Source organism: Colobus angolensis, unplaced genomic scaffold (genome assembly GCF_000951035.1).
Source record: "Colobus angolensis palliatus isolate OR3802 unplaced genomic scaffold, Cang.pa_1.0 Scaffold139, whole genome shotgun sequence".
In the NCBI taxonomy this organism is placed as follows: domain Eukaryota; kingdom Metazoa; phylum Chordata; class Mammalia; order Primates; family Cercopithecidae; genus Colobus; species Colobus angolensis.
The window spans coordinates 3,975,368-3,986,687 of NW_012114477.1; the positions used below are offsets into that span (position 1 = coordinate 3,975,368).

The following is an 11,320-nucleotide window of genomic DNA, read 5'->3' on the forward strand; positions in this document are numbered from 1 at the left end:
AGAAAGAAAGAAAGAAAGAAAGAAAGAAAGAAAGAAAGAAAGAAAGAAAGAAAGAAAGAAAAGAAAGAAAGAAAAAAGAAAGAAAGGAAAAGAAAAGAAAGAAAGAAAAAGAAAAGAAAAGAGAAGAGAAGAAGTGAGAAAGAAAGAAAGAAGGCTGTTTGTGGCCACAGGTCCTGGAGACTACTCTGCCCCCTGCCCTTCCCAGCCAACACTGCTCAATCAGCCCTTCAGGCTCACCCTTTCCCAGGAGAGGCACAGGTGAGGAAGCACAGTGTGGAAGGAAATGAACCAGACAGACGCCAACCAGAAGAACACACTGAGCTGAGAACAGCCAGCCAGGCTTACACAGCAAAGGGCTTTGCAATGATGGGTGCAGCCCACTGTGTGCCAAGAGAAAGTTTGCAAGCCAACTCTGGTCAGCAGGAGACAAGGAAGGAAGAAAAGGACAGGGGCAGCCTGCAGTGTCAGATGGCAGAAGAGATGCCACCAGCAGGGTACCTCCTGTGTGCCAAGCATCATGTCAGGTGCCTTATGTGCAATATCTCATTGATGTTCACAGCAACCCAGAGAAAGTAGCATCCTCATTCTGGAAATGAGGAAATTGAGGCTCAGAGAGGTGAAGCAACATGCCCAAGGTCACAAAGATTGGACCCAAGCATAGCAGGTTCCATGGTCCAAGCACTTTTGTACTAAAATGTGAAGAGGAAGACAAAAAAATCAAGTGAAATTGTCACGGGCAGTTCTGAGTTGAGCAGAGGTACAAAGTGAGTTCTAGGGATGGAGAGAGTGAGGTAAAGACTCCGCTTCCCTCAAACTAACGCCTGTCTGTCCCTAAATGAGTTCAGGGCCCTGAACCCAACATGGTCCCCTGTTCTCCAGTCCCCCAAGGTCCCCAGTCTCTTCTGGGAACAGCACCTTCATTCAAACATCTGACCTTTGCAGGCCAGAGTGGCTGGAGGCCTCTGGCCATGAGCCCTGAACTCGCTTTGGCTCAGGCCCCCGGCTCCCAGGCATAGGTCTATTCTAAGACATAGACTCAGACATAAAGGAGAGTAGCGGTTCTCAACCTGATGATGCTTAAATTTCCATTGTTCAGGCCACAACCCAGACCAATTTACACAGAATCTGGGAGTGGGTCCCAGGCATCCACGTTTCCAATGATTCCGCGGTGACTCTAGGTGCAGACGGCATTGACAACTAGTAGACTGAAGACTCAAATCCACAAGCATTTCAAACATGGCCAGCCGGCGTCTGAGAGCCTGGGTTGGCTGGGCCCCGTGTTACCTGAGAGGGATTGTGATCCACAGCAGCCACAGTGGTTCCTGGGGAGAGGTCCGGGAGGTCAAACTGCACAGGAACACCTTCCTGGAAAAATCACAGGATTTAAAAGTTAGCGCTTTTAGTGAGCTGAAGGGGGAAGAAAACTTCTGAAGAAGGACAAAGCGGAGAGGACTTCCATCACCTCTTGGCCCTTTAAAAAAATGGTTTTAAAAATTTTGGCAAAAGATACATAGCAAAAAATTTACCATTTTAGTCATTTTAAGTATACCGTTCAGTGGTATAAGACACATTCATGTTGTTATCACCAGCAACCATCTCCAGAACTTTCTTCATCATACAAAACGGAATCTCTGTACCCATGAGACTTAACTCCCTGTTTCCTTCTCCCCTAGCGTCCTGCTTTCTGTGCCTCCGATCTTGACTTTTCTAAGTAGCTTATGTAAGTGAAATCATACAGTATTTGTCCTTTTGTATCTGACTTACGTAACTTAGCATAATGTCCTCAGGGTTCATCCAGCCTGTGCCACTTTGTCAGAATGTCCTTCCTTTTGAAGGCTGAATAATACTTCCTACTAAGTGCATATCTTGTGATGTGCGTATCTCATTTTGCTTGTCCATTGCCTGTCAATTGCAATCCACACGTGGGTTGCTTCTGCCTTTTGGCTATTGTGAATAACGTTGCAGTTTGGTGCACAAATACCTGTTTGAGTTCCTGATCTCAATTCTTCTGAGTATATATCCAGACATGGAATTGCTGAATTATGTGGGAATTCTAATTTTTTATGTTTTGAGGTCCACCATTCTGTTTTCCACAGCGGCTGCACTATTTTACATTGTTACCAATACCGCACAAGGGTTCAAATTTCTCCACATCACCCCAACACTTGTTATTTTCTGATTTTTTCTTAGTAGCCATTATAATGTGTGGGAGGTGTTGTCTCAATGTGGTCTGGATTTGCCTTTCTCTTACAATTTGTGATGGTGAGCTTCTTTTTGTGTGCATTTGTAAATCTTTGGAGAAATGTCTGTTTAATTAATTTTCCCAGTTGCTAATGAGGTTGTTTATTCATCACCTTTTAGCCTTTGTGTGGGAAAAAAAATTGTCAATCAACGCTCCAATGACATTCTGCTCATCATACAGGGTATCAGCCATCACGCTGACAGCTTTATCAGAAACTGGTAACTCAGTCCACACATTTTTTTTTTTTTTTTTTTTTTTTGAGATGGAGTCTGGCTTTGTCGCCCAGGCAGGAGTGCAGTGGCCGGATCTCAGCTCACTGCAAGCTCCGCCTCCCGGGTTCACGCCATTCTCCTGCCTCAGCCTCCCGAGTAGCTGGGACTAACAGGCGCCCGCCACCTCGCCCGGCTAGTGTTTTTTTGTATTTTTTAGTAGAGATGGGGTTTCACCGTGTTAGCCAGGATGGTCTCGATCTCCTGACCTCGTGATCCACCCGTCTCGGCCTCCCAAAGTGCTGGGATTACAGGCTTGAGCCACCGCGCCCGGCCCACACTTTTAAAATATTTACTGAGAACATAATGAGTGCTAGGCTGAGTGTTCAGTGCTGGAGGTAACAAGTGTACTCTATGGGGAATAATAGTTGCCACAAAAAAGTGACCAGAAGCCGGGTGCTGTGGTTCATGCCTGTAATCCAAGCACTTTGGGAGGCTGAGGCAGGCGGATCACCTGAGGTCAGGAATTCGAGACTAGCCTGGCCAACATGGTGAAACCCCATCTCTACTAAAAATACAAAAATTAGCCGGGTGTGGTGGCAGGTGCTTGTAATCCCAGCTACTTGGGAGGCTGAGGCAAGAGAATCACTTGAACCCAGGAAGCAGAGGTTGCAGTGAGCCGAGATTGCTCCATTGCACTCCAGCCTGGGCAACAAGAGCGAGCCTCCATCTAAAAAACAAAAAATTTAAAAAGTCACCAGAAATATCTGGGAAATGCTGTGGACAAAGATGTTCATCACAGTATTGTTTACAAAGCCTCGAACTTAGAAACCACCCTGATGTCTATAGGAGAGGAAATACAATCAGATGCAACCACTGCAAGCAGGTTTACTAAGATTTGTAAGTGAAGGGAGGTGATGTGAGCAATGTAATACTGTGAGGAAAATGACAGACAACAAACTGACGTGTACAGGAAGATCCAAAATCCACAGACAACATAATAAAGGGAAAATGGTAAACAAACAAACAAACAAACAAACAAAAAAACAAAACCAGAATGGTAACAGTGGTTGCCTCTGGATGGGAAGGCTAAAGGAGATTGTAGCTTTAGTTTCTTTGTACTTATATGAAGTTTCCAGTGTTTTAATTAAAAATGTATTACTTTGATAATCAGAAATAAGTGAAATATTATGGGAAAAATAAAATAGATGTTACACTCTTTATTCTTGTTCATTAAATGCTCAAAACAGCCCCTTTGGGGAGTATGGTAACAATGACCATAAAACAACCCCGGTTCTCTGCACGTCCCTATTATCCATACTCTGCAGCGACACTGCAGTGCCTCCATCAAGAAGTGGAGCCTGTTTTCCTACCCCTTGAATCCATGCTCAGCCTTAGACCTGTTGTGACTCACTGAACACAGTGGAAGTGATTTTGTGCAAGCCTCAGGTCTAGGCCTCAAGGTCCCCTGCCTGCTTCTGCTTGCTCTCTTGGAACCCTGCCCAGCACTATGAGGACAGTCCAGGCTAGCCTGCTGGAGGATGAGACATTTGTCTGATCCCACACGTGAGAGAGCTCCGCCAAGATCATCAGAGCCATCTACCCCAAACTACACCTGAATCTGAACACAAGCTCAAGAACTATTCTGGACCAAGAGAGCTGTCCAGGCCATCCAGACACTTGTGAGCAACAACCAAAGACTTTTTCTAAGCCACTACATTTGGGGGTAGTTTATTATGTAGCATTATTATGGCAAATCGTAACTGATACAAAAGTATTATTATCTCTGTTTTCCATGTAAAAAAAATCGAGGGTCAGAGAGGGTAAGTGTCTTTCCTAAGGCCACACAGCCAATAAGCGGCAGAGTTGGGATCAGACCTGTTTCATCAGCATCATCTGTTTGAGATTCATTTATGTTGGTGCTTTATTTTTATTGCCAACTAAAGAAATGACTGTAACTTCAATACTTATTATCCTACATTATTGAACTGATGAACAATATGGCCATTTTTAATATTCTGCCAGTAGCACCTGTTGCTATAAAAGTGGTCACACCTTCAGGGAAGAAGGTGGGAGTCATATAGGGAACTGAAAATCCTCTCATTTTCACGTGAGTGAGAGAGACACACGTATGTTCATTTGGGTAAATTCATTGAGCTATATGCTTCTGATTTATGCCCTTTTCTTTGTAATTTTTTTGTTTCTTTGTTTGTTTGTTTGTTTCGAGATGGAGTCTCTGTCGCCCAGGCTGGAGTGCAGCAGCACAATCTCAGCTCACCACAACCTCCGCCTCCCGGGTTCAAGTGATTCTCCTGCCTCAGCCTTTCAGGTAGCTGGGATTACAGGTGCGTGCCACTGCACCTGGCTAATTTTTGTATTTTTAGTAGAGATGGGGTTTTGCCATGTTTGTCAGGCTAGTCTTGAACTCCTGACCTCAGGTGATCCGCCCACTTCGGCCTCCCACAGTGCTAGGATTACAGGCATGAGCCACTGTGCCTGGCCTTATATTTCAACTTAACCTTTTTTTTTTTTTTCTTTTTTCATGAGAAAATAAGGGCTGGCAGGATCAGGCCTGTACATGCTTCCTGGTTCACACACAGAGTTTCTTTCAGGTGAGTCCTAGAAGAGGAATTGCTGGGTTGTCGGGTGCAGGCACCTTCATCTTTGTGAGAACCACCATGCTGTGCTGCAGAGGGGTGTGCAGCCCACTGCTTCCACCTACCCACAGGACTCGAAGGACATTCCCCACTCGGGCACATGTAGACTGACTCTTGCAGGAGCCTTTTGCTTAAGTGAAGTGGGAGAGGATGAAGCAGTCATCCCAAAGAAAGGACAGCCATGGAAGCAAGGCCGGGGGAAGTCCAAGTTCCTTGGTGCTTCTGGGCTGCGGGGTTCAGAAGGTGGTGGGGGAAGGCTGGGCTGTGGAGGGAGCAGTAGAGGTCTGGGGTGCCAGGCCTGGGGAAAGGGCTTTGTTCCCTGGTGAACTGAACAGGGTGAAGCTGCAGGCTACTGGGGAATGGGAATCTCACACTTCACATCTGACCTCACACCCTCCACAGAGCTCTGATGAGGGCCCTGCTCCAGCCCAGGCCTACCTCTCGGTATCGCTGCAGCGTGGAGACAAAGGTCCGCTGGTAGAACAGCAGCTGCAGGCGCTCATGGGCATAGTTGTGGCACAGCTCCTCAAAGGTGGCCGCCCGGTCCTTGCCCTGGTGCCGAGGGTTCTGGAAGCCTGGAGAGTCCACCACCATGATGGAGGCCATGGAGAGATGGTGGGAGGAGAAGGATCTAGAGAGAGAAGAGGGAGGTGGAATGTCTGAGATGGCGTGGAATCTAGGAGCACACTCATCCAAGCCTCCAGCCGAACTGGTTTCAAAACCAAGCTCGACTCTTACAGGCTGTGTGACCTCAGGCAAGCTACTTAACCTCTCTGAGCAGGGGTTTCCCCAACTGTTAAATGAGGATGGGGATGAGTAGGTTTATCCCAGGGACAACTATAAGGACTAAAGGAATTAAACTGCCTCCCACTGGCCCAAAGTAAAAAAAAAAAAAAATGACTAGCTTAAGGTCACCCAGCAAGTTGGCTACCATGTGAAGCCTAGGACCTCCTTTCCTTTCTTCAGAGGCCTATTAAAATCAAAAAGCTATTTTATTTAATACATCAGTTTACAAAATTCTTCCAAGCTATCACCTCCTTGTATTCTCCTGATGAATCTGTAGGGGTGGACACAGCAGGGATTATTCACATCAAAAATCAGGACTTAAAAGACTTTAGAGCCAGTCACATGTGGGCTTCAAGCCTTGCTCTGTGACAGAGAGGACATGTGTCTCGGGAGAGTTGCCCAACCTCTCTGAGCCTCCACCGTCTCAGCCACCGTCTCAGTAAATGATGGTGACTAGCTCAGAGGGCTGTTGTGAGGGTTGGGTGTGATAGGTTTCCGTGGCTGTGAAAGCAAAGCTTGCCACGTGGTTAATGCTCAGTAAATGCCACCTACTAGCATCACCATGAGTATGATCAGCTAGGAGCTTTGCAGGGCCCTTAGGTGAACCTTGGTTCTTCTCTTGTTTGCCAAGGTTTTCCAACTATAATATGGGGATAATAAGAGCAGCCACCACATAGACACGCATGAAGATGAAGTCGGTTAATTCTTGGCAAGACGGACACTACTAGGTGCTTATAAATGCTGTAGTAGGTACTTGGATCATCAGTGCAGCATTTCACCGACGTGGCCTCTGAGAACTCAAACCTCGAAGCAGCTGCCCTTCACTGGTGAAGGCGGTTTCCTCCGCCAGCAGTTCATTTCCCACTCCCAGTACTCCCTTCTCTAAGCACGCACGATCCCCTTGGTTTCCAGATAATATGTCTGTGGGCTCAGATGGTAATTACGTCGGCAGCGTCAGAGGGACTTGATTCTGTGTCCACGACAACTTGGAGAAACCTGGCTGCTCTGTTGCTACGCGCCAGCCTCATCCCTTTAACAGGATTTCAGAAGCCTAATTATGCTTTCTGCTTTCACAGAGGAGGAAGGCAAGCCTTTGCCTAGGCTCTGGATTAGCTCTGCTGAAATAACGGCTTCAAGGATTTCCAAGCATGGGCTCAGTGCCTTGTGCATAACAATAGAAAACAGAGGCTCCTTGGGCCTGCAGCCCCGCAGAGGCACATCAGAGGCACACCCCGGCCCACTCCAAATTTCTACCATGTTGCTCCCATCCCCAGCAAGACAATTTTGAAAAATAAATGGATGAAAGCAATGTGCTGGGCTATTCAGGGGAACTGAAGGTATGAGATGAGAATGTGGCATTGTGTTTGCATCTCGGTTCTCCCCTTCAAGCTTTAGTCTCCTCCTCTGTACAATGGGTCCATGTGAGTACTCGGTGATGCAAAGCAGGTTAAACAATTAGTACAATCCCTGGCCCTCAGTAGACATTCAAAAGTGCTTAGCTTTTATTGTTGGTATTTTTACAATCACTCTTAGGAAGAATTTGTTTTGTTTTGTTTTGAGACAGAGTCTCGCTCTGTCACCCAGGCTGGAGTGCGGTGGCGCGATCTCGGCTCACTGAAACCTCTGTTTTCCAGGTTCAAGCAATTCTCCCTGCCTCAGCCTCCCGAGTAGCTGGGATTACAGGCGCCCACCACCATGCCCAGCTAATTTTTGAGTATTTAGTAGAGACAGGTTTTCGCCATGGTGGCCAGGCTGGTCTTGAACTCCTGATCTCAGGTGATCCTCCCACTTCAGCCTCCCAAAGTACTGGGATTACAGGCATGAGCCACCACGTTTGGCCAGGAAGAGTTATTTAAATTCATTATTTCTTTTAATCCTCACAACAGTCCTTGGGGAGAGAGCTATTGTACAGACGAGGAAAGGGAGATCAGAGAATTGAACTGATTTACTGACCACACAGCCAGTAGGTGGCCAAGGTGGAAACTAAACCCAGCACTGTCCACCTTAGAAACCCTCTCGCCAGCTGAAAAACTGCCCCTTTGCTCAACTGCCCAGTATGTGAATTCATCTGTGCACCTGCAAGAGGCCAACTGTGTGCCTAGGGAAAGGCCCCGTTACCTGTTGATGAGTGAGACCACAGCCGCAAAGAGCTCCTGGTACAGGCCTGAGGCCATCCCCTCCACACACTCCACTCCTGTCATCTTGAGCCCTGGGAAAGATGACAGAATCAGCATTCTCGGTTAGGGATCTTGCCTGGGGCCAAGGACATCACTGCAGAGCAGCAGGGGCCACTCAGCTTAGAAAAATCCTTCTTTTCTTGCCACATCCCTCCACTGCTGAAATTATTTCCCCAGGTTCTTAGGACAAAGTCTAAGTGTCCTATCAGGGCCTACAGGGTCCTATGTAACCTGCCCTACCTTCACCCCAGAGTGATCTCCTGCTCATCCCTCAGGACTCAGCCCAAATGTCACCTCCTCAGGAAAGCCTTCCTTGACTACCACCACCGCCATCACTAGGCCAATTCCCAGCTCTACCTTGCTTCTAATATAGCACTTCCCATAGCATAATCTTTCTAGTACAGTTATTTTATTAACCTGTGTCTCCCTCACGAGGCCGGGCATGCCCTAAAGATAGGAGCTGTCCCTGAGTTTGTTGACCTTTAAATTGCCAGTGTTTGGCATAGAGTAGACACTCAGTAAATGTTTATGATTCCTTTTCTGGAAAGAAATTTGACTATTTTGTATTAGAAGTCATAAAATGTTCATATAGTGGGACCTAATCATTTCACTCTTAGGCTTTTATTCTAACGAAACATTCAGAGAAATAAAGCTTGCTGGGGACATAGGTTCTTCCAATTGTTGATTAAATTGGCAAAAATCACTTTTTTGAAATGACTTGAGTGCTCAACAATAGAAAATGGGTTAGGTAATTTGTAGTCTGCCCATACAAAGGAATGCTTAAAGTCAGGTATGAAGAATATTGAATGAGATTGGAAAAGTGCCTACCTAGAATGTCAGGAGGAATATAAAAGCTCAAAAACTATAATTACAGTTGTGGACTCGATTTTGCTGTAACACACACACACACACACACATGCACGCACGTATGCGCATCCCATTACAATCACCAGCCTTGATTAGGGTGCACTGAACAAAGCAGAGTGAGGAGTGTAGGGGGTCAGATCACAAATTATGTCCCTTAAGTTTTAGTTCCGTCTAAAAAACTGAAAACACAGTTTCCAAATCGGTGCGCACTAGTGCCTGGAGGAGTAATTCTGCTTGTACATTCCAGGCAGCCCACTGCAGCCCCGAAAGCATTTCCCACCCCTCCTCTGAATCCACCCCCAACCTGGGCTGTTGCTAGGCAACCCGCAGCCTCCCAGCCTCTCTCCTAAGCCCGAAGGTCCCCTGCCTGCTTAATGTCTACTCTTGAGACCTCAGCCTGAGAGGTTAACTCAGCCTCACAAAGTGGTGACTGCATGTGTCTGTGCCTGTGTGTGATGCGCCCATTCTTAAGTATGTGTGTGGTGTTTGTGCCTGTGCATACGTGTGCACATGTGTGCTTGTGTCTATGCATGTGTGTGTAGTTGTGTGGTATGTGCATGTGTCATATATATCTGTGCACACGATTACACACACACGTGCCATGCATATCGGTGCATGTGTGTGTGGTGTGCATGCTTGCAGTATATGTGTGCTGGTGTCTGTGCATGTGTGTGTTCATGTGTGTGATTCTGTGGTGTGTATCTGTGCACAGGTGTGCATACACAAGTTGTGCTGTGCATATGTGTGGTGTGTGTATGTGTGTATGCACACACGGTGTGTGCAAGCATATGTGTGCATGCTTCTGTGAATGTGTGTGTATGTCAAAGAGGAGAGGTAATCTTCAAGAAAACCACAGCTCACACCAAAGCACAGACCTGAAAGGAGACATAGAGGGCCAATGGTGTCCAAGTGACATTAGCCCCTACGCCGAAGTCCCTGGAAGGTGGAAGCAATGCCAAAGGTGCAAAGGAGCTCCAAGAGACGGGTCCCAAAACCACAGCTCACAACACTTCTACTTATTAATCCCAAACTCTGTTGTCTCAAGGACAGCTGCTCTTAGAGAGCCCCCAAAGATGCACAGAGGCTGCAGACTTGGGACTCGGCAGATCACATCCTTGCAGGTACAGTACAAAGTCCTCCTGCTTTTCCCCCACGGCACTTCAAAACGCCCTCATTCTTCCAGCTGCTCAGGCCAAAATCCTAGCAGCCACTGCTGGTCTCTGCCCTTCTCTTAGGGCCCAAGCTAACACCTCAGCTTGTAAACTAGACCCTGAATCTGTCCCCACCTGCCCCATCTCCACAAGCACTTCCCACCACCACCTATCACCTGGTGATTTTTATAGGTTCCCAGTGGGTCTCCCTTCTCCCACTCACTCCCCAACCTTCATCCAGGCTGAGCTTCTTAAAGCCAAATCATGCCATCCCCCTGCTGAAGGCACTCCATGGCTTCCCAAGGGTCTGAGAATAAAAACCCTCGTTTATAAACCCTTAGTGAGCTGACCACACCTTGCTCTCCACCCTCATCTTCTCCCATCCCTCCACCTCACACCAGCCATCCGGGCTTTATTTCCATCCCTCAGACAGAAAGACTAGTCTTTCCCCTACCTAGTAGGTGCTCAACAAACATGAAATTCAATGGAAATGCATTGGTCCACTGGCCCTGCCCACGGCATCCCCTCCCCACAGCGCAGAGCTCCCTGCCAGGTTTCAGCAGCCTTCATGACCACTGAACCGAGGTAGTTATTTGAGCATTAGCATTGACCAGGTAGAAACAATGTCCCTTTCCACCCACGATGGCTTCCCCTGCACCTAACACAGGCCTTCACAGCGTAGGCCCATAACAAATCTTTGATTAAAAAAAGTTAAAGAATGCTGGTGTATCCCCAGGAGCTGGCCCAGAGGGGGCCCAGCTCACCCAGAGAGGCAGCAGCCATGTACCTGAGCTGGTTTCCTCGTCCTCGAGGTCCCTTTGGCTTGGCCCAAACGTCATTTGCTGGATGATCTGTCGAAGGTGGTGCTTGAAGGTGGCCGTGTTCAGCTCCTCATACTCGCAGCCGAGGGCCTCAGCTGCATAGTTTGCCCACTCAAACCTCATGAACTGCTTCCGGCCCACTGCACAGGGGACAAAACAGAGACGTGGCAGTGAGGCCCTAGGCATGGGGTGGATGAACGCCCAAGAGGACCTCGGAGAATCTCAGCACCCTCCCAATCTCCAGGCCAGCCCCATCAGCAGGGAGCTTGGACAACTGCCCAGGCCTGCGCCCCTAGGCAATGGCCCTGGAGGAGGCAGCTTTCCCAAGAGACTTGCTTATCAGACTTCCTCACCATTTGCATTTTTGCATTACTTACTTGTTCTTTCTTTTTTTTTTTTTTTTTTTTTTT

At 47.5% G+C, this 11,320-nt stretch overlaps 1 protein-coding gene across 1 annotated transcript in view; it reads right to left on the minus strand.

Annotated features, from left to right (window-relative positions):
• MYO18B (myosin XVIIIB) overlaps nucleotides 1–11,320 on the minus strand; it is a 289,839-nt gene that overhangs the window by 207,658 nt on the left and 70,861 nt on the right. Inside the window, exons 12-15 of the mRNA XM_011934846.1 lie at nucleotides 10,877–11,050; nucleotides 8,013–8,103; nucleotides 5,547–5,739; nucleotides 1,285–1,365 (exon numbers count right to left, since the gene is read on the minus strand). Coding sequence (XP_011790236.1) covers nucleotides 1,285–1,365; nucleotides 5,547–5,739; nucleotides 8,013–8,103; nucleotides 10,877–11,050 — 539 coding nt within the window. The remainder of the gene's footprint in view (nucleotides 1–1,284; nucleotides 1,366–5,546; nucleotides 5,740–8,012; nucleotides 8,104–10,876; nucleotides 11,051–11,320) is intronic.